Source organism: Ranitomeya variabilis, chromosome 5 (genome assembly GCF_051348905.1).
Source record: "Ranitomeya variabilis isolate aRanVar5 chromosome 5, aRanVar5.hap1, whole genome shotgun sequence".
Taxonomy (NCBI): domain Eukaryota; kingdom Metazoa; phylum Chordata; class Amphibia; order Anura; family Dendrobatidae; genus Ranitomeya; species Ranitomeya variabilis.
In genome coordinates, this window is record NC_135236.1 from 245,869,726 (window position 1) to 245,897,118 (window position 27,393).

A 27,393-nucleotide genomic window follows, 5' to 3' on the forward strand; every position below is an offset into this window, starting at 1 on the left:
CAATATGGACCAAAATCTCTGAGGAATGCTTCCAGCACCTTGTTGAATCTATGCCATGAAGAATTGAGGCAGTTCTGAAGGCAAAAGGGGTCCAACCCGTTACTAGCATGGTGTACCTAATAAAGTGGCCAGTGAGTGTAGATAATAGATACGATAGATAGATCGATAGATAATAGATAAACAGATGATTGATAGATACGATAGATAGATAGATGGATACGATAGGTGGATCACACAAGCGAGAAACTCGGATGAGTCTCGCATCTTAATACCCGGCACTGCCGCCGGCACTCGGGAGCGGAGCGTGCTGTTGCATGTATTTCTATGCAGCTGCACGCTACGGTCCCGAGTGCCGGCGGCAGTGCCAGGTATTAAGATGCGAGACTCGTCCGAGTTTCTCGCATATGTGATCCTTCTATCTGTGATCCCGGCCTTAAATAAAGACACACACACACGAAATCTGCGTTAGGCCGGGGTAACACTTGCGAGAAACTCACACAAGTCTCTCACTTCAATACCCGGCACTGCCGCGGGGCACTCGGGACCAGAGTGTGCGGCTGCATATATTTCTATGCAGCTGAACACTCCGGTCCTGAGTGCCCACAGCAGTGTCGGGTATTTACCCCGGCCTTAAATGCAATGTTTAATTTAAAAAATAAAAAATGGCGTGGGCTTCCGTGCAATTTTCTGCCCCAGAGAGGGAAAGCCAGCGACTGGGGGACTGATATTTGTAGCCTGGGAAGGGGTTAATACCCATGGAGCTTCCCAGGCTATGAATATCAGCCCGCAGCTGTCTGCGTAGCCTTTACTGGCTATAAAAATAGGGGGAACCCAAAAAGAAAAATGATGTGGGGTCCCCCTATAATTTATAGCCAGAAAGGCTACGCAGACAGCTGCGGGCTCATATTCATAGCCTAGAGAGGGACCATGGATATTGCCCCCCCGGCTACAAATACCAGCCCCGGCCGCCCTAGAAATGGCGCATCTGTAAGATGCTCCAATTCCGATGCTTAGCCCCTCTCTTCCCACTCCCGAGTAGCGGTGGGATATGGGGTAATAAGGGGTTAATGACACCTTAGGTGACACTAAGCCCGGTTAATAATGGCGAGGTGTCAATAAGACGCCTATCCATCATTAATCCTAGTAAAGTGTAAATAAAACACAGACACTAGAAAAAAGTATTTTAATGAAATGATTACACACACTTTTTTGACCATATCTTTATTGTACACTCAATCCTCTTGAAGACCCTCGTCCTGCAAAAAAGCAAAAAAAAAAAACAAACCAAATTCATACTCCCTGTCCGCAGATATCCCATAATGAGTGTCCCACGACGAGTCCAGCTCTGCTACATCTGGATGCCTGACATCCACATATAGCAGAGCTTGTAGATGATCACTGGAGATAACTCTCTGTTGTGAATTCCGCTCTTGGGCTCCCTCCGGTGGTTGTAAGTGGCACTTTTGTGAATTCTGCTCTTGGGCTCCCTCCGGTGGTTTTAAGTGGTACTGCTGCTCCTTGGATTTAGCAGTCAGCAGCTGCTTCCACTGATTGTCTTTCTGGCTCGGCTATTTAACCTGGTTCTATCCTTCAGCCTGTGCCAGTTGTCAATGGTTCCTGCTTGGATTCACATCTCTGCTTGGATTTCCCTGATATTCTGACCTGTTCAGCAAAGATAAGTCCTTGCTTTGTTCTTTTGCAGTTCACTTGTTGTGGACTTAATCGTTCTGCACTTTCTATGTTTTTTCTTGTCCAGCTTGTCAGTATGGACTTATTCAGTTAAGCTGGAAGCTCTGGGAAGCAGATTTACCCTCCACACCTTTAGTCAGGTGTGGAGATTTTTGTAAACTCTGTGGTGGATTTTTTTGTTTTTAATACTGACCGCACAGTATTCCGTCCTGTTCTATCTATCTAGCTAGACTGGCCTCCTTTGCTACATCCTGGTTTCATTCTGCGTATGTCATTTCCCTCTCCACTCACAGTCAATATTTGTGGGGGGCTGCCTATCCTTTGGGAATTTTCTCTGAGGCAAGATAGCTTTCCTGTTTCTATCTCTAGGGGTAGTTAGTCCTCCGGCTGTGACGAGGTGTCTAGGGAGTGTCAGGAACATCCCACAGCTACTTCTAGTGTTGTGTTAAGCTCAGGAACTGCGGTCAGTACAGGTACCACCTCCTCCAGAGCACGTCCCATGTTGCTCCTAAACCACCAGTTCATAACATCACCTACATTCTAGCACTCATGGTCAGCTGACCATGAGAACCAGCCTAGTGTGACCGGAGATAACCCCCGGTCATGTGCATGGCAGTTCTCTCGGTAAGCTAAGTTAACACAAGAACTTATTTTATCGCGAGAACTGCAGTGGACGCATAGCTTCCGGCGGCAGGACAGCTGCATTAACGCGGTTTCTACGCATTTCACTAATCATTAGATGTGATTTTATCGCATCTAATGATTATCTATGTGAAATTTACGGCACAGCAACAGAGAGTCGCCGCACTGTAAACAGACATGCTGCGTTCTGAAAAGATGCGCCACATGTCCGTTACGCGGGTCTGCTGCCTGGCTTTTTTAATGCATAGTGGAGACGGGATTTCATGAAATCCCCTCCACTATGCTGTAACATTTGGACGCTGCGTGTTTGACGCTGCGGCTCTACGCATCGTTTCCTGAACGTGGAAACATGCCCATAGAAGGGCAACAACCCAGCAGCAGGACTGCTACTTCCTCCTTTGTGCAAGGAAGAACAGGAGGCGCAGTGCCAGAGCCCTGCACAGTGACCTCCAACAGGCCACTAACATTCATGTGCCTGTTTAAACTGTCAGAAACGGACTCCATGAGCGTGGTATGAGGGCCCTCCATCCACAAGTGGGTGTTGTGCTTACAGCCCAACACCGTGCAGGGCGATTGGCTTTTGACTGAGCACACCAAGATTGGCAAACATGACGCTGACTCCCTATGCTGTTCACACTGAGCACATGTGACATAGTCTAGAGATGCCATGGAGAATGTTCTGCTGTTTGCAACATCCTCCAGCATGACTGGTTTGGCAGTGGGTCAGTAATGGTGTAAGGGCATTTCTTTAGAGAGCCGCACAGCGCTCCATGTGCTAGCCAGCAGTACCCTGACTGCCATTATGTACCAGGATTAGATCCTTAGACCCATTGTGAGACCATATACAGGTGCACTGGACCCTGGGTTCCTTCTGATGCATGACAATGCTAGGCTTCATGTGGCTGAAGTGTGTCAGCAGTTCCTGGAAGATAAAGGCATTGATGCTATGGACTGGCCTGCCCATTCCCCAGACCTGAATCTAACTGAGTACATCTGGGAGTTCCATCCACCAACGCCATGTTGCTCCACAGACTGTCCAAGAGTTGACTGATGCTTTAATCTAGATAGGGAAGGAGATCCCTCAGGTGAACTTCCGCCACCTCATCAGGACCATGCCCAAGGGTTGTAGCAAGGTCATGCAGGCACGTGAAGGCCACACACAATACTGAGCATCATTTCCTTGTTTTGAGGCATTTGCACTGAAGTTGGATCAGCTTGTAATTTGATTTTGAGAATCGTTCCACAGGATATTAATTTTGACTTACATTGATCATTTTTATGTTTTATTATTCTCAACACATTTCACTACGTAATGAATAAAGCTTTGCAACTGGAATATTTCATTCAGTGATATTTAGGATGTGGGATTTTAGTGTTCCCCTAATTTCTTTGAGCATTGTAGTTTAAAAGGATAGTCGCCATTGTCAAAAAGGCCAGCCAAGCCGCTTACATGAAGAAGACTGCCGGCTTTTTTCTGAAAGAGTTTTGTTTTTAAGAGGTTTTCCTAGGCCTAGGCGATCTGTCAGAAACATTTCAACCCCAACTCTCAAACCACTTATATGCACATGTAGTTTTTCCAAAGACAAAGTCCATGAATTCTGAGAAATCAGTATTTGAATTCATATGCAAATGAGTCTAATTATATATATATATATATATATATATATATATATATATATATATATATACACACACACACACAGTGGGGCAAAAAAGTATTTAGTCAGTCAGCAATAGTGCAAGTTCCACCACTTAAAAAGATGAGAGGCGTCTGTAATTTACATCATAGGTAGACCTCAACTATGGGAGACAAACTGAGAAAAAAAAATCCAGAAAATCACATTGTCTGTTTTTTTTATCATTTTATTTGCATATTATGGTGGAAAATAAGTATTTGGTCAGAAACAAAATTTCATCTCAATACTTTGTAATATATCCTTTGTTGGCAATGACAGAGGTCAAACGTTTTCTGTAAGTCTTCACAAGGTTGCCACACACTGTTGTTGGTATGTTGGCCCATTCCTCCATGCAGATCTCCTCTAGAGCAGTGAGGTTTTTGGCTTTTCGCTTGGCAACACGGACTTTCAACTCCCTCCAAAGGTTTTCTATAGGGTTGAGATCTGGAGACTGGCTAGGCCACTCCAGGACCTTGAAATGCTTCTTACGAAGCCACTCCTTCGTTGCCCTGGCGGTGTGCTTTGGATCATTGTTATGTTGAAAGACCCAGCCACGTTTCATCTTCAGTGCCCTTGCTGATGGAAGGAGGTTTGCACTCAAAATCTCACGATACATGGCCCCATTCATTCTTTCATGTACCCGGATCAGTCGTCCTGGGCTGGCCCCTTTGCAGAGAAACAGCCCCAAAGCATGATGTTTCCACCACCATGCTTTACAGTAGGTATGGTGTTTGATGGATGCAACTCAGTATTCTTTTTCCTCCAAACACGACAAGTTGTGTTTCTACCAAACAGTTCCAGTTTGGTTTCATCAGACCATAGGACATTCTCCCAAAACTCCTCTGGATCATCCAAATGCTCTGTAGCAAACTTCAGACGGGCCCGGACATGTACTGGCTTAAGCAGTGGGACCCGTCTGGCACTGCAGGATCTGAGTCCATGGTGGCGTAGTGTGTTACTTATGGTAGGCCTTGTTACATTGGTCCCAGCTCTCTGCAGTTCATTCACTAGGTCCCCCCGCGTGGTTCTGGGATTTTTGCTCACCGTTCTTGTGATCATTCTGACCCCACGGGGTGGGATTTTGCGTGGAGCCCCAGATCGAGGGAGATTATCAGTGGTCTTGAATGTCTTCCATTTTCTAATTATTGCTCCCACTGTTGATTTATTCACTCCAAGCTGGTTGGCTATTGCAGATTCAGTCTTCCCAGCCTGGTGCAGGGCTACAATTTTGTTTCTGGTGTCCTTTGACAGCTCTTTGGTCTTCACCATAGTGGAGTTTGGAGTCAGACTGTTTGAGGGTGTGCACAGGTGTCTTTTTATACTGATAACAAGTTTAAACAGGTGCCATTACTACAGGTAATGAGTGGAGGAAAGAGGAGACTCTTACTTAGGCTATGTGCACACGTCAGGATTTTGTCAGGATTTTGTCAGGCTTTTTCATCAGGTTTTGTAGCCAAAACCAGGAGTGGGTGATAAATGCAGAAGTGGTGCATATGTTTCTATTATACTTTTCCTCTAATTGTTCCACTCCTGGTTTTGGCTACAAATCCTGAGGAAAAATCCTGACAAAATCCTGACAAAATCCTGACGTGTGCACATAGCCTTAAAGAAGAAGTTACAGGTCTGTGAGAGCCAGAAATCTTGATTGTTTGTTACTGACCAAATACTTATTTTCCACCATAATATGCAAATAAAATGATAAAAAAACAGACAATGTGATTTTCTGGATTTTTTTTTCTCAGTTTGTCTCCCATAGTTGAGGTCTACCTATGATGTAAATTACAGACGCCTCTCATCTTTTTAAGTGGTGGAACTTGCACTATTGCTGACTGACTAAATACTTTTTTGCCCCACTGTATGTGTATATGTATATGTGTGTGTATATATATATATATATAGATAGATAGATATAGATATATATATAGATATATATATATATATATATATATATATATATATATATATATATATATATATATATATATATATATATATATATATATATATATATTTATATTTATATTATTATTATTATTATTATTATTATTATTATTATTATTATTATTATTATTATTATTATTATTATATTTTTTTTTTTTTTTTTCTTATTTTTTTCCATTACACTTCTTGATCTTACTTTGGGTTCTATTTATTTGTGCTAAATGGAGGAAGCCACATTTTACTAGTGACTGCTTTTCCTTTTACTCTTCTTCCACCATGTTTTTATAACAAGGAAAAATATAGAAATTGTTCATGTGGGGAAAAAATCCTAATTGTTAATAATTGTGCACTCATAGGTTGAAACTAATGCAACTAAAAGCAAAGCAAAAAGGAAAACATTGACCTCTGTGAAGAAGGAATGCAAGGATGGAGTAAAGGTGGAAGCAGAAGAAGAAACTGCTGTTAAAAGAAAAAGGGCAAAGATGGCTGAAAATTCAAATGAAGATGCAAAAGTGAGAAATAAGGGAGGAGTACAGAGGTTGCAGAGAGGAAAGAAAACTATGGATGACCCTGAAGTGAAAGTCTCAAGGCGAGTATCCCTTCGAAGCACAATGCCAAAGACTCCAACAAAAAGAGGAAAAACTTCAAAACTGTCAGAAGATTTCCCTACACCTAAATCCAGGCAAAGGAGGCTGAAATCTGATGAGGAGAACCTGCCATGCAACTCTCCGAAGATGAAAACTAGAACAAGAGGGAGATCTGGTGAGTTATTTTTCTTACTAGGTTGTTCCTCTCTCCACTTCTCTCAAGCATTGTAGACATATGTTATCATGAGATCATCTGTAGGCCTTATCCAAGGGTTTGCACAGAGACCCAGCTTGAGGACAACTTGATGCTACAGTTTAAATGGTCTGTGTTTGAAAGTCAGTGTGTTTTACAGAATCCTTACAAATAAGTGCAAATGTTTAAAAGGACTTTTGTTAGCACAGAATGAGCACATGATACACCCTTGGCATGGCCAAACATTTATATAAAGGGAAAACAAGTACGGTAGGTGGAAAGTGTATATCCACCCCTTTCCTCTTTGACAGCCCTGGCTTCATAGAGACAGAAGGGCAGAGATAGAAAACAAGAAGGTGGTAAAGTCGCTGAATTGTTTGGCTACTCCAGGATGCACTGAGCGCCTGTATTTAGTTTGAACACTCACCTATTTACTGACAGATTCCATTTGATGCACTGTCAAAATAGGTCTAGCTGGCAGGTTGAGATATCTTGGGATAGTACAGGACACCTAAGAGGTTTGGGGGCAGGGAGGGGTTTGAATTCTTGGCTGATGTAAGTTTTGTCACAGGAGCACTGCAGCCAATCAGTAAACACTAATGGGCCTCTTCATCATTTCTTCCTTTGGAAGAAATCAAAGTTATTGCTACTCTCTGATTTCCTCTGGTTGTCAGTTATGTCCTAAGAAAGTGAGAGTGAAGCTGCCCATTAACGTTCGCTGATTTTGTTTGCAGGCCAATGTCACTTGAGAAAAAAAATGTTTCACTGACTGCAGTTATGATTATTTAATATTGTTAGTTCACTTCAACCAAAACATGGTGGATATGAAGTCTATCCACTTTGGACCGTTCTTTTCACGTTCAGATCATATTGTGGATACTAATATAATATAAATCCACAGTATGTACTACTGTACCTAGTGCCAATTATGATTATATCCTTCAGGGAACATTTAGTACATTACAGATCATCATAATACATGGAATCTGGTACATAAGATCATTATCCGTGCTCTCTCCTCATGACACTCATAGTTATCCCCAATGTATCATCCTTAGGAGAATTTTAATGTATTGACCACTGTTTTAATTTGCCTAATGTCTAACCAATCCTTTTTTTCTCCTACGGCTCATTGGGGGAGACAGGACCATGGGTGTTATGCTGCTGCCACTAGGAGGACACTAAGTAATACAGAAAGAATAGCTCCTCCCCTGCAGTATACACCCTCCTGCTGGCTCCAAGTGAACCAGTTCTTGCTTAGTGTCTGTAGGAGGCACTTGGGTCGGCTTTCAGACTCCACCATTTTTATTTTACTTTTTATTCTATTTTTCCCTTAACGGAGCGAATGGGGGCGACGGATCCTTTCCAGGTTCCGATCTCCCCCGAACCATCAACAGGAAAGAACGCAGAGCGTCCCTCCCCATACCCTTTCCTGCACTGTTGAATGCCAGCCCTGAGCTCACTTTACGGGTGACGGTTCCTTCGCGTTCTGATCTCCCCCCTCCATAGCAGGCGACCACATGGAGTAGCCCTCTATCTACCTCTCCTGGAGCCAGGTGCAAAGCCGGACATGATGTTTATGGCGTCCGTGCAGCTCCCCACTGCATCACCACTGTTATAGCGGATGATGGAAGGCGCCAGAAGCTCTCCACCCCCCTCCCTGACTATGGCGACGGTGGATTGAGCAGCGGCCCACCGCATCTACCGTGAGTACACCTGTGGGGCCGAGGCGTTGAAAGGTCCTGGTCCCTGGGATAAGGGAGGGCCGCATATACCTTAAAGCCAGGTGCGTCGGTCCGCACAAATAGCGGCGCGCCAGGCCGCAACCGCAAGCTTAAAATTTAGCCCCCGGCTTTTCTCCCATATAGGCTCCACATTGGCTCCGCCCACCGACAGTTACCGCCGCCCACTCTCTGGCGCTTCTCGTTCTGGGAGAAGCGCCTTCTCTTCCTGATCTCGGCGGCCATCTTAGGACACCCACAGGGCTGATGCTGCAGTGCTGCTCCAGCGTTCAGAATCACAGCTTCAGGGATTAGTGATTTCGGTGGACACATTGCGGACTTTCCCCGGGGACTCAAGACACAGGACCTGGGTAAGCTGCAGAAACATAGCTTAACCCTTCCCCTGCTAGTAAGCGCTCTCCTCAAGGCTACACTATGTCTCAATCAAAGCCTAACAAAAAGTCTGGGAAAACCCACACTGTGTTTTTTGCTGCTTGTACCTCTTGTAAGGTATCTCTACCCTGGGGTCACAATACTGCGTTATGTTCAGCTTGTGAACCGGTGTCTGCTCAGGAAGCACCTGTTACTGATACCGAACCTAGTGAGCCTAGTCCCCCTGAGTGGGCTACCTCCCTTACCCGGTCTATGGCATCCCTGGGCAAATCGTTCCGAGACCCTTCCTCTAACCAGGGCACTCTTACAGACAATGCTTCCGATGATCAGAACCCCTTGTACACTAGGGGTGAAGCTTACCAAGGAGCTCTTGCTCTTCCAGGAAAAGGACTCATGCCCTGTCCCCAGACCATCACCGGGAATCGGGTTCTGAGAGTTCCTTTTCTTGCTCCCCCTCCCTTGGGGCTAGTAGAGAAACTGGCTCAGAGGACGATTCTGACACGTCCCTAGATCAGGACTTTCAACACGATCAGGAGACTCTCGACTCTCTCATTGAGTCAGTAAACAAACCTAAAACGGATCATGCTGTGTCCTTTAAGAGGACCAAGCGGGCTCACAGAGTGTTTGCCAATCATCCCGAATTTAAGGAAATCGTTGAGTCTCATAGGATCCGTCCAGATAAATGCTTCACAGGGCAAAAGCCCATGGAGTCCAAATATCCCTTTGCTTCTGATCTAAGAAAAGATTGGTCACAGTCTCCTCCGGTAGATCCTCCAGTATCGCGCCTAGCTACTAAATCTATTTTATTTTCTTCAGAGGGCGCCTCGATTAAAACCCCCACCAATCGTCAGATCGACAATATTGCTCGTTCAGCTTTTGAAGCCTCAGCAGCCGCACTCTTTCCATCTTTTGCCGCTACGTGGGTGGCTAAGGCTATGACCCATTGAGCTGAGGTCTTGTCTTCAGCTGTTCTGGATACCAATCTTCCCCATCGAGGTAGCAGACCTTGCTACTCAAAAAGCCAGAGCTGGGGATTTTCTAGTGACCACATATCTGGATGCCGCTGACTGCGCTTCTCAAGCAGCAGCAAACGCCATCACCATTCGGTGGTCCTTATGGCTCAGGGACTGGCGTGCGGATTCTGCTTCCAAAAAAGTTATTGACTTCTTTACCATATCAGAGCGGTTGCCTTCTTGGCGAAAAACTCGGATCAATTAATTTCTGACACCACTGGAGGGGAAGAGTAAATTTCTCCCACAACAGAGACCCTTTCGGCCCTTTCGGAACCAGCAACAGCAGGTTCGGTCCTCTACTTCCACATCTTCCGGACCCGGCCGGACACAACGTAGGGATAGAAGTCCCCAAACCTCTTACAAACCTTCCCCTTCATGGAGAGGCAGGCCTAGGCAGTCAGGATCCAGGGGGTCCAGATCTCCGACACAATGACTCCCTGTGGTAGCCGGGGGACACACTCAAAGTAGGCGGCCGCCTGCTTTCCTTCAGCGATGCGTGGCTCTCGGTCGTTCACGATGAATGGGTCCGCGACCTAGTGTCCTCCGGATACAAGATAGTATTCTCCTCTCTTCCACCAAATCGCTTTTTCCTGTCTTCTCCTCCCAGGGCAAAGGCATCAGAGTTCTTCCAGGTCATAAGCTCTCTAAAAGAAGACGGGGTTATTATCCCGGTTCCTTAAAGCGAAAGGTTTCAAGGTTTTTATTCAAACCTGTTCATTTTTTCAAAGAAGGTCGATACAGTACTGCCCATACTGGTCCTAAAACTGCTGAACAAGTTTGTCAGGGTACGACAGTTCCAAATGGAATCGCTTCATTCTGTCACACCTCCATGGAAAAAGGCGAGTTCCTGGCGTCTATAGACATCAAGGACGCGTACCACCACATTCCAATTTTCCCTTCTCACCAGAGATTCCTTCGCTTTGCAGTTCAGGAACAACACTTCTAATTCGTTGCTTTGCCCTTCGGCCTCGCCACCGCTCCCCGGGTATTCACCAAGGTCATGGCGGCCTCCGTGGCCATCCTTCACACCTGAGGCGTGGTGGTGATACCGTATCTAGACGATATCCTCATCAAAGGCCCCTCTTTCCGCGCCTGCAAGGAGGCTGTGAACATCACAATAGATTCTTTCTCGCCTGGGTTGGAAGATAAACTTCAAAAATCTTCTCCAGTACCAGCTCAGCGAATTTCCTTTCTAGAAATGATGCTGGACTCGTCCCAGGGGTTGGTGCTTCTTCCCCCGGAAAAGATCTCAGCCTTACAGCGGGAAGCTCAGAAGCTCTCTCAACCTCGCACTCACTCTCTGTGCTTCAGTATTAGAGTCCTCGGCAGGATGGTAGCAGCCTTGGAGGTGGTTACATTTGCCCAATTACACCTCCGTCCCTTACAGCATGCCCTCCTGGCTGTTTGGGACAGGAACCTGTTCTCCCTCGACCGTCGGTTCTTCCTTCCCCCACCGAGTCAGACAGTCTCTCAGGTGGTGGACATTAAAGTGCACCCTGAATCAAGGGAAGTCTTTTCTTCCAGTACATTGGCTAGTTGTGACAACAGATGCCAGTCTTCTAGGCCGGGGAGCGGTATTCTTACATCACACTGCTCAGGGACGCTGGTCACTTCAGGAATCATGCCTTCCGATCAACATCTTGGAAATTCGGGCAATCAGGTTAGCTCTTCTCCAATTCCATCCCTTCCTGGCGGGTCGTCCCATCAGGATTCAGCCCAACAATGCCACTGCAGTGGCATAGATCAACCGACAAGGGGGAACCCGCAGCATGGCAGCCATGAACGAGGTAGGCTACATCCTCCGTTGGGCCGAGAAAAACCACTCAATGATATCTGCGGTTCACATCCTGGGAGTGGACAATTGGGAGGCAGATTTCCTCAGTCGTCAAGGCCTCGACTCCGGGGAGTGGTCTCTCCATCTGGAGATCTTCCACCAGATCTGCTGTCGTTGGGGGACCTCCGGACGAGGATCTGATGGCCTCATGGCTAAATTCCAAGGTTCCCGACTTCATAGCTCGGTCCCACGATCCAGCAGCAATCGGGGCAGATGCACTCATACTCCTGTGGCATCATTTTCGGCTTCCGTACATATTTCCCCCGCTCCCCTTACTGCCGGGAGTCATCAAGAAGATCAGAGCGGAGGGAGTACCGGTAATCCTGATTGCGCCAGATTGGCTGTGTCGGGCGTGGTACGCGGAACTAGTTCAACTAGTCGCCGATGTTCCCTGGTGATTACCGAATCACGCAGACCTGCTATCACAGGGCCCCATTTACCACCAGAACTCCGAGGCCCTGTGTTTGACGGCATGGCCATTGAGTCCTGGGTTCTAACTCAGGCAGGTTTCTCTCCGGAAGTCATCTCTACCATGATCAGCGCTAGAAAGCCTACAACTATGCGCATTTATCATCGCACTTGGAAAAATAGGCATTAGACCTACCAGTAATTATGTTTCCAGGAGTCCATCCTGACAGCACCATGGAGGACGTCCTCCTCCCCCTTGCTGGGACAGGAAACACACGAGTTTAAAAGGTCATGTCCCACCCCCACATCCTCAGTGTTGTAACAAGAGCCGCCTCATGGAAATGCAAATAATTAATGACAAAAGAACATATTACATCATATGTCAGAAACACATTACATCATATGTCGTAACATCAAAGCAGGGAGGGAACAACCAGTGCTGTCAGGATGGACTCCTGGAAACATAATTACCGGTAGGTCTAATGCCTATTTTCCAGGACGTCCCTCCTGACAGCACCATGGAGAGTACCAAAGGACCTCCTTAGGGTGGGATTACCGCTTGGAGAACTTTTCTCCCAAATGCAGTGTGTTGACCAGACAAGACATCAAGTTTATAGTGTTTACAAAAAGTATTGGCACTTGCCCATGTTGCTGCCCTGCAAATCTGCTCAAGAGAGGCGCCTGCCCTCTCAGCCCAGGAAGCAGATATCCCTCGTGTAGAGTGTGCATGAAGACCCCCCCCCGGAGGTGGGACCCCTTCAAACTGGTAGGCCTCGGAAATCACAGACGTGATCCAACGAGCAATAGAGGCCTTCTTTCCCTTATTCTTTCCCCCGAAAAGAATGAACAAGTTTGGATCTACTTGCCAGGAACTGGTAGCTGCTAGGTAATCTAAGACTGCCTGTCTGACGTCAAGGGAATGAAGGGCTTTTTCTTTTGCGTTGGCAGGGTTATTACAAAATGAAGGTAATACAATCTCCTGATTTTTTTTGCTGAGCCTACTTTTGGAATAAATGAGGGATCGAGTTTAAGGATTAAACTATCCTCTCTAATCTGTAGGATCCCTGGTACATAGGGCCTGGATTTCCCCCACCTTCTTGGCCGTGGTGACTGCCACTAAAAATGCTGTCTTCCGTGTGAGGATTGATATGGGCATATTATCAGCCAGGGCGTATGCGTCTTTACACAAGAATCTGAGGACCAAGTTGAGGTCCCAGGGAGGCGTCAATTGCCTAATGGTGGGGCGCAATCTCTGAGTAGCTCGGATAAATCTAACCACCCATGGGTGTGATGCTAGGGGATAGTCAAAGAAGGAGCTAAGTGCCGAGATCTGCACCTTCAAGGTGTTTGGTCTAAGACCCTTGTTGAACCCACCCTTCAGAAAGTTTAGGATTCTAGGTATGTCAGGAGTGTCTGCCGCAACCTCAGACCTGCCACCTTCCAGACAGAAATGCTTCCAGATCTTTACATAGATTGTCGATGTAACTGGCTTCCTGCTGGCCTTAATAGTGGCTATCACCTGATCTGATAAGCCTCTAGCCTTCAAGATGTCCTCTTCAGGATCCATGCTGAGAGATGGAGTTTCCCTGGATTCAGGTGGTAAATCGGGCCTTGGTGAATTACATCCTCCCTGAGAGGAAGCTCTATTGGGTTCTCGTTCGCCAGGTCCCCTAGCAGAGGGAACCAGCTCCTTCTTGGCCAGTATGGAACGATCAAAATAACCTGAGCTCGATGCTCCTTGATCTTCCAGAGAACGGCTGGGATCAGCGCCAGAGGTGGAAATGTATATGAGAGAGGTTCCCCCAGTCTTGGCTCAGAGCGTCTACCCTTTCCAGGAGATCCAATGGTTTCAGAGAGAAGAATCTTGAGACCATCGAGTTTCTTCTGTTTGCAAACAAGTCTATACTGGGAGTTCCCCAACGAAGACATAAATCCTGGAAGATATCCTGGTTGAGTCGCCACTCTGTTGGGCACACCCGCCTTCTGCTCAGATAGTCTGCTATCACATTCTGAGAGCCCTCCAGGTGAATTGCAGAAATGGATAGGACCGAATTTTCTGCCCAGCGGAATATTCTTCCCGCCAGAACCTGGAGCGGATGGTGTCTTGGGCCCCCTTGACGGTTCAGGAATGAGACTGTTGTCAAATTGTCGGATAGTATCCTGACATGACGATTTGCAAGAGTGTGTCGATTTTCTTCTCAAGGCCTCCCAAACTGACGTGCTGGCCATCTGCCCTGTAGGATCTTGCCCTTTAGATGGGCTCCCCAGCCCCACGTGCTGGTGTCCGTAGTGATCACTACATATAGGGAAGTAGACCATAGCACTCAGACTCTTAGGTTCTCAGCTGTCCACCAGAGGGGAGACCTTCGTACTGGATTTGTTAGCTTCAAAGTACTGTCCAGTGAAGACTGGCGATGAATCCAATTGGAGAGAATCAGTCTCTGCAGAGGTCTTGAATGTGACTGTGCCCCTCTGACACATGGTATGCAAGCCGTCATTAGACCTAACACTCTCATGGCCATCCTTATGGAAACTCTATGTTTGAATAGGTGCCTGATCTGGATCTGGATTGCCTCCAGCTTGTCTTCGGGCAGTAGGGATATTCTGCTTCTGGAGTCTAGACACTCCCAAGGAGGTCTTCCTGTGTTCCGGAGTCAGGTCGGACTTCTGCCAGTTTATGACCCAGCCTAATTGTTCCATTACTAATATTGTCCGGCTTCTGTGGGCTGATAGTGTCTCTGGCGATCTTGCTAAAAGGAGAAAGTCGTCGAGATATGGAACTATTATGATCCCCTGGTTTCTCAGGAAGGTGACAATCTCCGAAACCAGCTTTGTAAATATACAAGGTGCTGAGGCAAGCCCGAAAGGAAGGCATTGAAACTGGTAGTGACAGGTCCGGGATGGCAGAGCTACAGCAAACCTCAGAAGCCTATGAGATGAGGGATGGACGGGGACCTGATAATAGGCACTTTTCAGGTCGAGCGTGCACATCACAGCGTTCCGATCTATGAGGTGAGTTGCTGATCATATGGATTCCATACGGAACCTTTTGTACCTGATCCAGGCATTCAAAGGTTTTAGATTTATTATCGTGCGGGAGTTGCCGGACGGTTTTGTGATGGAGAATAGAGAAGAGTAGTGTCCCTGGCCTACTTCTAGTGGAGGGACCGGGATTATGACTGCTGAAGAGAGCATGTCTTGCAAATCTATCGGCATAGCAGATCCCTGCGTGACCACTGTAGGAGCGATGTATCTTTCTGGAGGAGGGGAGTAGAGCTCGATGCTGTATCCTTCCGCCACGGTCCGGAGGACCCACTGATTCTGAGTGACCTGGCCCCAGTTCTCTGCAAAGTGGCAGAGCCTCCCCCCGATGTATGTGGCGTCATTGTGTTTTGGATCTAGAGGATGGGCTGAAGAAGTTCCTGTTCTTATTGCTTTGGCTACGGGAACCCCTGTATGATCCTCTATTGGATCTACCCCCTCTGAAATCATACTGTTTCCTGAAGGGGAATCCTTTCCGAAAGGACTGAGACTTTTTAGGTTTGTCCTCTGGGAACCCCTTCTTTTTATCAGAGGCAGATTCTAGAATAGTATCTAGAGAAGGTCCAAATACTCATGACCCTAAAAAAGGGGATTGAGCAGAGCTTGGTCTTGGAGGCATTATCTCCTGACCAGGATCTTAACCAAACTGCCCTTCTAGCCGCGTTAGATAACGAGCCGCTTCTAGCTGAAAATCTAACTGACTCTACCGTCGTGTCAGATAGAAATGCCATGGCTGATTTCATAATGGGAAGGGAGCTCAAAATGTCGACCTCTGGGTTTTATTGGACAGATGCTCTTCCAATTGCCCCATCCATAGGTACATAGATCTGGCCACCGAAGTGGCTGCTATGTTAGTCTTAATTAGGGCCGCGGAAGATTCCCAGGCCCTTTTAAGAAGTATGTCAGCCTTTCTGTCCATGGGATCACGCAAATTGGATGAGTCCTCAAAGGGTATGGCAGTCTTTTTGGCAACTTTTGCCACCAGAACATCTATCTTGGGTATTTCCTCCTATAACTTGACTTCTTCAGGATCGAATGGTAAGCGAGCCTTAAAGTCACGAGACAGTACCAGCCGACGTTCAGCCTCCTTCCACTCTTCCAGTATCATAGCTTTAATATGTTCGCTAACGTAAAAGACTGTCTGTCGACGTGACATAAGTCCCCCGAACATCAGGTCCTGTCTGGACTGTGGCTTGGATGTCTCTTCTATCTGCATTGTGCTTCTCACTGCCTGGACGAGCTCGTTCGTCTCCTCAGCCCGGAAGAGATATTTTCTATGGTGGTCTTGGCTCCCTGAGGGGAGCTCCCCCTCTTCTTCTGAGACTGAGTCCTCTGGGTCGGACCTGTCCTCAGAACTAAACTCCGTCTCTCTCAGGTCTCGCTCCCGTCTGGCTCTCTTGCGGCCAGGGATGGGGCTGGACTGCCCTGAAAGGCTGGACATGGACCTGGATCTCTTCCCGGATTAGGGACCTCATTTCTGAAAGAAGTGAAGAATGTTCATCCCTCATGACCTTAGATGTGCAAGATGCACACAAGGTCTTGCCGCGGAAGTCTGGGAGTTTCACGTGGCATATGGGGCATCTGTTAGACTTTGTAGAGACCTTGCCGGGTTTTTTAGCTGGAGCGCGGGGGACAGCGGGGGTTCCCTTATCCTTAAATGACATAAGATAGGGATTAAATAGGATAGGCCTGAATTTTTTGGAAGTGCAGTGAGGGTAGTCTGCGCTATGCGCACTTACCCCTTCATCGCCGGGCATGTCTCCTTCCATGGCACCCTTGCTGCGGTAGTCAGAAGGTCCCAGTGACTCCAGGCGCTGGGTAGGAGCGCCCATGCTGCTATGCGTTCCAACGCTGGAGCGCATGCACTTCACCGCTTTACAACGTCACCGGAAGTGACGATTACCGGATGCGGCGATACCGGAAGTGACGCGGTTCCCGCGGAGTTCCGGAAGACGCCGTGCAGGACGAGACACCGCTCTGGATGCCGTGACTCCCTGCCACATGAAACGGCATCCACAGCCGAGAGCCTCCCCCGGGAGCGGCTGCCACCAGGAGCATCATCCCGCTCCTGGTCTTTGGAGCAGAGGGACTCCCCACCCGGAGAGTTTCTACCCTGAGCCTCTTGACAGGGGGAAGGGTATTGGCAAGCCGCACGATCCCCCTGAGCTCCGGTAAGCCTGCGCAGCTTCTCTCGTGCGTCCCTCCTTGCAGGGACAGGAAAAACACTGAGGATGTGGGGGGGGGGGACATGACCTTTTAAACTCTCGTGCGTTTCCTGTCCCAGCAAGGGGGAGGAAGACGTCCTCCATGGTGCTGTCAGGAGAGACGTCCTGGAAAACTTTTACTGGTGCAACGACCGGGGACGTTCTCCTCTTGAATTTTCCATTCCTTCCATCCTTGAATTTTTACAAACTGGTTTGGACTTAGGTCTCGCCCTTAGTTCTCTCAAGGGGCAGATTTCAGCCCTGTCCATTCTGTTCCAACGCAGGACTGCCAACACATTACAAGTGAAGACGTTCATTCAGGGAGTCTCCCATAGGGTGCCACCCTATAAGATGCTGTTGGAACCATGGGACCTTAATCTGGTCCTCGGAGTCTTGCAAGAAGCTCCTTTCGAACTTCTGCAGGAGGTTTCCCTGTCCTTTCTTTCATGGAAGGTTGCCTTCCTGGTTGCAGTCACGTCCATTAGACAAGTCTCAGAGCTGGCGGCTGTCTTGTCAAGTTCTGTTCCTGAATTTTCATCAGGATAAGGTGGTTTTGAGAACATCCCCGTCCTTTTTGCCAAAAGTTGTCTCATCGTTTCATCTCAATCAGGAGATTGTGTTACCGTCTCTCTGTCCAGCATCAGTACATCGCATCGAAAAGGCCCTCCACACACTGGATTTAGTGAGAGCTCTCAAGAGATACGTTTCGCGGACGGCGTCCTTCCGCAGGTCGGATGCCCTGTTTGTGCTCCCGGAAGGGCCAAGGAAGTGTTTTTCTGCTTCCAAGGCGACAATAGCCAAATGGATTCGCTCAGCTATTCAGGAGTCCTACTGAGTCAGAGGTCATTCTGTCCCAGCAGGGATTAAGGCTCATTCCACTCAGAGTGGGTGCGTCTTGGGCCATCCGGCACCAAGCTTCGGCAGCTCAAGTTTGCAGAGCTGCGACCTGGTCCAGTCTGCATACGTTTACGAAACATCGGCAGATGTGACTGTCGGCAGACGAGTTTTGCAGGTGGCTGTGCCGCATCTGTAACCTGTGGGTACAAGGAGCAATTACAGTTGATTGTTCCCCACTGCTTTCGGACGTCCCATGGTCCTGTGTCCCCCAATGAGGCGTAGGAGAAACAAGGATTTTTGTATACTCACCGTAAAATCCTTTTCTCCGAGCCAATCATTGTAGGACTCAGCAGCCACCCTGTTAGCCTAACGGCTTTGGTTTTCTGTGTTGCCTTGGTTTTGACATAGTTCATCCTGGTTAAATGTTAAGCTCCTACTGCTTTGTTACTGAACTGGTTCACTTGGAGCCAGCAGGAGGGTGTATACTGCAGGGGAGGAGCTATTCTTTCTGTATTACTTTGTGTCCTCCTAGTGGCAGCAGCATAACACCCATGGTCCTGTGTCCCCCCAATGATTGGCTCGGAGAAAAGGATTTTACGGTGAGTATACAAAAATCCCTGTATTGCACTTTGCCCTCAATTTAGCCCTATAGCAAGCAATCAAATTATTAGTGTTCCATTAGTGATATTATTAAACACTTATAAGCTAAGGTTATAATTCTCTTTAAAGGGAACCTGTCACCAGATTTGACTGATGAGATGCAACCACCATCATTCAGGGCTGATATACAGCATTCTATAATGCTGTGTATATGTCCCCAACCCGACCTGAAAGATAAGAAATAGAACTTTTATTTTACTCCCCTTTCCCGGCGCCTGCGCAGTGCAGTATTTTGCTCTGCCCTCAACAGGGCAGAGAAGTACATCTGCGCAAGAATGCGATGCCGGGAAGACTGAGTGGATCACATAGGGACGCGTCATCCACATGAAGGAGGATGGTATTGCAAGAAGAGAGGCGCTGGGAGAAGGTATTTTGGTGCCCACCCCTATGAACACTCAGTACCTTGGGAAAGAAATGGGTCAGAGACTAAGGTAAAAGGACCTCAAAAGTACCCCACCCCCTTTTCACAAAAAGATACCAGCAAAAGTAAAAAAAAAAGATTCACTTTAGGGTTGAGGCTCAACAGGGAGTGGGGCTGCTTGGCTTCAATTAAAGTGTCCAGATTCACTAATGGAAACTCAACTAATAAAGGGACAAGTAAGTATGATTGATTTTAAAGAAGCTCTTCTCCTATCAAAATTTGTATTCTCCCAATATATTGCAATCACCATATTGTATACCACTGTGTACTTACAATTAAAAATGGGCGGACCCCTGTATGTTCAAGTTCAGCCGAATAGTAAAAAAAAAAAGTGTTCAGGTACCCGGACCTCATTTACATGAAGGGGGGCCCAAAAATCCAGTGTTTGCCATGCGGTCATGAGTGCCGGTCAGAGAGCCCCATTCAAAATGAAACAATAAAAATAAAATCAAACATAAACATTTGGTATCACCGCTTTCAGAATCGCCTGAGCTATCATTAAAAAAAAAAAAAAAAAAAGGACTAACCTGATCGATAAACGGCGTAGTGAGAAAAAAAAGTAATAATGCCAGAATTACTTTGCATTAAAATGCAATAACGGGCGATCAAAAGATGGTATCATTAACCCCTTTCTGACATTGGACGTACTATTCCGTCGAGGCGGGGTGGGCCCGTATGACCACCGACGGGATAGTACGTCATATGCAATCGGCCGCGCTCACGGGGGAAGCGCGGCCGGGTGTCAGCTGACTATCGCAGCTGACATCCGGCACTATGTGCCAGGAGCGGTCTCGGACCGCCCCGGCACATTAACCCCCGGCACACTGCGATCAAACATGATCGCAGTGTTCCGGCGGTATAGGGAAGCATCGCGCAGGGAGGGGGTTCCCTGCGTGCTTCCCTGAGACCCCCGGAGCAACGCGATGTGATCGCGTTGCTCCGAGGGTCTCTTACCTCTTCCTCCCTGCGGCAGGCCCGGATCCAAGATGGCCGCGGCATCCGGGTCCTGCAGGGAGGTGGCTTCACAGCGCCTATTCAGAGCAGGCGCTGGGAAGCCTCCAGGATCTGTGCACTTCAGATCGCCGATCTGACACAGTGCACAGCAAAGTGTCAGATCGGCGATCTTACACTATAACATGATGCCCCCTTCTAAATAAAAAATAAATAAATAAAAGTACACATATTTAGTATCGCCGTGTCCATAGCGACACGACCTATAAAACTGTCCCACTAGTTAACCCCTTCAGTTAACACCGTAAAGAAAAAAAAGAGGCAAAAAACAACGCTTTATTATCATACCACCAAATAAAAAGTGGAATAACACGCGATCAAAAAGACGGATATAAATATCCATGGTACCGCTGAAAACGTCATCTTGTCGCGGAAAAAACGAGACACCATACAGCGTCATCAAAGAAAAAATAAAAAAGTTATAGTCCTCAGAATAAAGCGATGCAAAAATAATAATTTTTTCTATAAAAGTTTTATCGTATAAAAGCGCCAAAACATAAAAAAATATATAAATGAGGTATCGCTGTAATCGTACTGACCTGAAGAATAAAACTGCTTTATCCATTTTACCAAACGCGGAACGGTATAAACGCCTCCCCCAAAAGAAATTCATGAATAGCTGGTTTTTGGTCATTCTGCCTCACAAAAATCGGAATAAAAAGCGATCAAAAAATGTCACGTGCCCGAAAATGTTACCAATAAAAACGTCAACTCGTTCCGCAAAAAACAAGACCTCACATGACTCTGTGGACCAAAATATGGAAAAATTATAGCTCTCAAAATGTGGTAACGCAAAAAATATTTTTTGCAATAAAAAGCGTTTTTCAGTGTGTGACGGCTGCCAATCATAAAAATCTGCTAAAAAACCCGCTATAAAAGTAAATCAAAACCCCCTTCATCACCCCATTAGTTAGCGAAAAATAAAAAAATAAAAAAAAATTATTTATTTCCATTTTCCCGTTAGGGTTAGGGATAAGGCTAGGGTTAGGGCTAGGTTTAGGGCTAGGGTTAGGGCTAAGGTTAGGGTTGGGGCTAGGGTTAAGGCTACAGTTAGGGTTGGGGCTAAAGTTAGGGTTAGAGTTTGGATTACTTTTACGGTTGGGAATAGGGTTGGGATTAGGGTTAGGGGTGTGTCAGGGTTAGGGGTGTGGTTAGGGTTACCGTTGGGGTTAGGGTTAGGGATGTGTTTGGATTAGGGTTTCCGTTATAATTGGGGGGTTTTCACTGTTTAGGCACATCAGGGGCTCTCCAAACGCGACATGGCGTCTGATTTACTTTTTCAACGCAGAATTGGTTGGAATTGAAAACAGTGCTCCTTCCCTTCCGAGCTCTCCCGTGCTCCCAACATATGGGGTATCAGCGTACTCAGGATACATTGAACAACAACTTTTGGGATCCAGTTTCTCCTGTTACCCTTGGAAAAATACAAAACTGGGGGCTAAAAAATAATTTTTGTGGAAAAACAAAAGATTTTTTATTTTCACGGCTCTGCGTTATAAACTGTAGTGATTCATCGCACACTCTTGTTTGTCAGTTTGCAGGCGTGTTTTTTCACTTGACAAACAAGAGTGTGCGGTGAATTTCTATTACTATGTTCTGTGGCCATCACGGTCCGTTACGCCAGCACCTCATACTTTAAACCAGAATGCACACCATTTCTCTCCTTATAAACTGTAGTGAAACACTTGGGGGTTCAAAGTTCTCACCACACATCTAGATAAGTTCCTTGGGGGGTCTAGTTTCCAATATGGGGTCACTTGTGGGGGGTTTCTACTGTTTAGGTACATTAGGGCCTCTGCAAATGCAATGTGACGCCTGCAGACCAATCCATTTAAGTCTGCATTCCAAATGACGCTCCTTCCCTTCCGAGCTCTGTCATGAGCCCAAACAGTGGTTCCCCCCACTTATGGGGTATCAGCGTACTCAGGACAAATTGTACAACAACTTTTGTGGTCCATTTTCTCCTGTTACCCTTGGTAAAATAAAACAAATTGGAGCTGAAGTAAATTTTTTGTGAAAAAAAGTTAAATGTTCATTTTTATTTAAACATTCCAAAAATTCCTGTGAAACCCCTGAAGGGTTAATAAACTTCTTGAATGTGGTTTTGAGCACCTCGAGGGGTGCAGTTTTTAGAATGGTGTCACACTTGGTTATTTTCTATCATTTAGACCCCTCAAAATGACTTCAAATGAGATGTGGACCCTAAAAAAAAAAAAGGTGTTGTAAAAATGAGAAATTGCTGTTAAACTTTTAACCCTTATAACTCCCTAACAAAAACAAATTGTGGTTCCAAAATTGTGCTGATGTAAAGTAGACATGTGGGAAATGTTACGTATTAAGTATTTTGTGTGACATATCTCTGTAATTTTATTGCATAAAAATTCAAAGTTGGAAAATTGCGAAATTTTCTAAAATTTCGCCAAATTTCCGTTTTTTTCACAAATAAACGCAGGTAATATCAAATAAATTTTATCACTATCATGAAGTACAATATGTCACGAGAAAACAATGTCAGAATCACCGGGATCTGTTGAAGCGTTGCAGAGTTATAACCTCATAAAGGGACAGTGGTCAGAATTGTAAAATTGGCCCGGTCATTAACGTGCAACCACCCTTAGGGGTAAAGGGGTTAAAAACATCAGCTCGGCATGCAAAAAAATAAGGTCTTGGAAAACTGCTCAATTATTATTATTATTTTGTTAAATTTGGAATTTTTTTTCACCACTTAGATAAAAAAGGAACCTAGACATGTTTGGTGTCTATGAACTCGTAATGACTGGGAGAATCACAGTGGCAGGTCAGTTTTAGCATTTAGTGAACCTAGCAAAAAAGCCAAACAATAAACCAGTGTGGGATTGCACTTTCCCGTTTTCGATTACAAGACATGCTAAAACCAATGGTGTCGTTCAAAAGTACAACTCAGCCCGCAAAAAATAAGCCCTGAAATGGCCATATTGACGGAAAAATAAAAAAGTTATGGCTCTGGGAAGGAGGGAAGTGAAAAACGAAAAAAAAAGCTCCGGTCATGAAAGGGTTAAAGACCGTCCAGGCTCAGAACCATTGCTGAATGAGCTGCTGCGAGCGCAGCATCAGTGTTTTTTTTTTTTTTTTTGGGGGGGGGGGTTGTTTTGTTTTCGTTTTTTGTTTTTTTATTAAATAATTATTTTATTTTTTGTGTATATTTTTTTGTTTAATATTTCAATAAATTAAAGTGATTTTATATGGATCTTTCCGCTATTCCCACGCATGCGCGTGAATATCGGTGACGCGTATGTCACTTGCGCAGATCTTGCTGCCATGAACTGCGCCTGCGCAAGTGACATTCACGTCAGTGCTACTTCCGCGCATGCGTAGATGTCGCTTGTGCAGACCTTGCTGCCATGAACTGCGCCTGAGCAAGTGACCTTCACGTTACCGCTATTCCCGCTCATGCGTAGATGTCACTTACGCAGACCTTGCGGCCATGAATTGCGCCTGCGCAAGTGACATTCACGTCCCCGCTATTCCTGCGCATGCGCAGTAACAGCCACAACTGCGCGCTCTACCCACGCATGCTCGGTAACGACGCAGCTGTTACTGCGCCTGCATGGGGAATAATGGTGACGTCTATGTTTTACTTGTGCAGCCGCAGTAACAGCCTTACGGCCACAAACTGCGCCTGCGCAAGTGACAGATATATTGTACGTCACCGCTATTCCCAGTAACAGCCATAACAGCGTGGTGTACCCGCACTCCCGATGCGATAGCATTGGGCCTATTTCTAGATGGGAATAACTGAGTGTCATGAGGAGAGAGAGCGTATCATGATGTTATGTATCAGAATGTGCGTATTATGATGATCTCTAATGTACTAATTGTTCCCTGAAGGATATAAACACAATTGGCACTAGGAACAGTAGTACACACCGTTTTAAGGCCTCTTTCACACGTCAGTATCTCCGGTACGTGTACTGACCGTTTTCTCACGTACTGGAGACACTGACACACGTAGACCCATTCAAATGAATGGGTCTATGCACATGTCTCCGTGTTTTCACGGACCATGTGTCCAAGTTGAAAACACGGAGACATGTCCGCTTACCTTCGGCAGGACGTACAGCAATACATCCCGCACACGTGCACACGGAGAACAGTGTGCACTCTCCTCCGTGTGCACATTTGGTGGTAGGAGAGACAGCGCTACGGTAAGCGCTGTCCCCCCTGCGTGTGGTGCTGAAGGCAGCATTCATCTCTTCTCCCCTGCAGGAGAGAAGAGATGAAAGATCAAGTTTTTGTTCTTTTTTGTTGAAAATAAAGTTTGCTGGTGACCTCCCGCATCCCATCCCCAGTGCGCTGTCCGGCCGCTTGCAGAGAAATACTCACCCAGCACGAATATGTGCATAGTCAACACTGTAATGAGCGGTACCACGTGACCGCTCACACAGGACAGGCTGTGGCGCTGAGAGGAGACATCGCGGGAGCTGGGTGAGTATTTCTCTGCAAGCGGCCGGGCGGCGCACTGGGGATGGGATGCGGGAGGTCACCAGCAAACTTTATTTTTAATAAAAAAGAAGAAAAACTTGATCTTTCATCTCTTCTCTCCTGCAGGGGAGAAGAGATGAAGGCCACCCACAGCACCACACGCAGGGGGGGGGACAGCGCTTACTGTAGGACTGTCTTTCCTGCACGGTCCGTGTGGTCCTCAGGCGGCACACGGCTGCCGCACGTGTGCCACACTGATGTGCCGCGTGAGCACACGGACACGGATTATCTGGACGTGTGAAACCGGCCTAAAATAAAGGTTATTTTTTACGTTAGTCCACTTGAGTCAGAGAAATGTATTTATAGAGCGAATATTTCAGTTTTGAGATCCTCGGTCATTGAATCAACGTCACTCAAGCTATGACCTCGCTGGAGCTGCATAGGCACTAGTAGGTGAGTACGGGCTGTGTTTTTTTTTGCAGGACTTATTTTGAATGCCTGCCTCTGTTCAATCTCCCATATCCAAAGGATTTTAAATGGGCATACGGATTTAGTTTTGCATTATTAACTACTGTATGTTATGTCACCATCTTTTTATTTTCTCGGGATTTATTCGTTTATCACATTTGAGGTGTGTATACCTCCTAGATGGGTTTTTAAACCATTCCCTAGCTATGTTTTGCTTAGCTTATGAGAGAAGCGCTTCGACACACATCAGCCATTATGTTCTAGTCTTTTATTTATTTATTATTTTTTTATGCTTTATTTTTTTTCCCATAAAATGCAACACAAAGATTGTTTACTTTTTTTTTCCATCTTCTTTTGGATTGCTCCATTTGCTGTGGATTTGTACCTTCATGGGGGACAGGTGAGCCAGTTATCCCATTTGCCTACTTAGCTGAAACTATTTTAATCAAAAGAGCATGAAAGCCATCCCACCGCGACAACGTAGTGTAGTTCACCTCAAATATGTGGGATGCGCTATTCCATAGAGTATGAAAATACAGGAACTTTTGGCCTCTGACTGGCAATATATGGCAAATTGGTGTCCATGTAACTAGTGATTTATGGAATACTCACTTTTATAGATACTAGTGATGAGCCAACGTGCTCAAATAAGGTGTTATCTGAGTGTCTTCAGCATGCTCCAAAAAATATGTTCCAAGTTCCTGCACCTGTATGTGTTGCGGTTGTAGAAGAAACCGCAAGACATGCAGGTGCGGGGGACTCGGCTAGCACACGAGCATGGTCGGATAACATTATCCAAGCACGTGCGTTCATCACTAATAGATACGTATGCATCAGGAGCTGTTCTAGCACATTCAACAAATATACATCACTGACCCAGATGTGGTTATTCCATAATTTTGTTTTTATTTTATATCCCCCAGCTGTACAAACCAAGAACAAGTCATGAAGAACACCTAGTACAAGCCTGCTTGTGACGGAGAAACCCGGTGATGCTTTTTAGGAACTCTTGATTCTTGAGGGGGAGAAAAAAAGTTGGTGGTTGTATTTTTGTGTGTGTTTGTTTTTAAATGTCTCCTCTCCCAAATACTGATTATTTTAAATAAAAAAGAAAAACAAATTATGACTGAAATCTTACTCCTAAAATGTTCAATAAAATAAACTACTATTTTAATACAATTCAATTATTGTGTGCATTTTGTTTTAATGTTGCATGCATATTGCTGAAAAACAAAAAAGTTTGGAAGAGTTTAGAAATGTCTGTGGGGGACATTTTCTTAAAGTAAACCTTCCATGTCTGATAACGCTAGTAACCTGCAGCCATGGGATTAGCCTGAAGGACTAATAGTGTTATTCCCGGTCGCTGTAAATGTGCAGCACCTGGGAGAAAATGAACATAATTTCTCCCAGGAGCCTCCGGCTTTCAGCGGCATGGGTGCAGGTTGAGCAGCCTCGGTGCTTTGCCTTGCACTGCTGAGCCAGCTGTATCAGTGCAGAGCTTTCTGTCTGTGCTGTGAACGGAGACTGAAGCTACGCCGGTATGATGGAAAGCCGGCGGCTCCTAGGAGAATTTAAGTCCATTTTCTCCTGGGTGCCACACATTCAGTACAGCGGCTAGGCACCTTCATAATGCTATTAACCTGTGACCACTAGCAACTAGCTAATTAACTCACTATATGAGTAGTTGTAAGCTTGGATACCTAAGCTACTGCAATGCCCTGCAGATGTGGGAAAGAGACACCGGAAATCAGAACTATATTATATTTCTAACTGGAGGTATTTTCTGATATTATTATTATTATTATTATTATTATTATTATTAACCCCTTCATGACCCAGCCTATTTTGACCTTAATGACCTGGCCGTTTTTTGCAATTCTGACCAGTGTCCCTTTGAGGTAATAACTCAGGAACGCTTCAACGGATCCTAGCGGTTCTGAGATTGTTTTTTCGTGACATATTGGGCTTCATGTTAGTGGTAAATTTAGGTCGATAATTTCTGCGTTTATTTGTGAAAAAAACGGAAATTTGGAAAATTTTGCAATTTTTCACATTTTGAATTTTTATTCTGTTAAACCAGAGAGTTATGTGACACAAAATTAGTTAATAAATAACATTTTCCACATGTCTACTTTACAACAGCACAATTTTGGAAACAACATTTTTTTTTTGCTAGGAAGTTATAAGGGTTA

General features: G+C 45.9%; 1 protein-coding gene across 1 annotated transcript in view; it reads left to right on the forward strand.

Annotated features, from left to right (window-relative positions):
- Positions 1-26,380, forward strand: part of NEIL1 (nei like DNA glycosylase 1) — a 57,865-nt gene extending 31,485 nt beyond the window's left edge. The window contains exons 9-10 of the mRNA XM_077263962.1: positions 6,305-6,710; positions 26,125-26,380. Of these exons, the coding sequence (XP_077120077.1) occupies positions 6,305-6,710; positions 26,125-26,150 (432 nt within the window). The 3' untranslated portion in view covers positions 26,151-26,380. The remainder of the gene's footprint in view (positions 1-6,304; positions 6,711-26,124) is intronic.
- Positions 26,381-27,393: the final 1,013 nt, after the last annotated feature.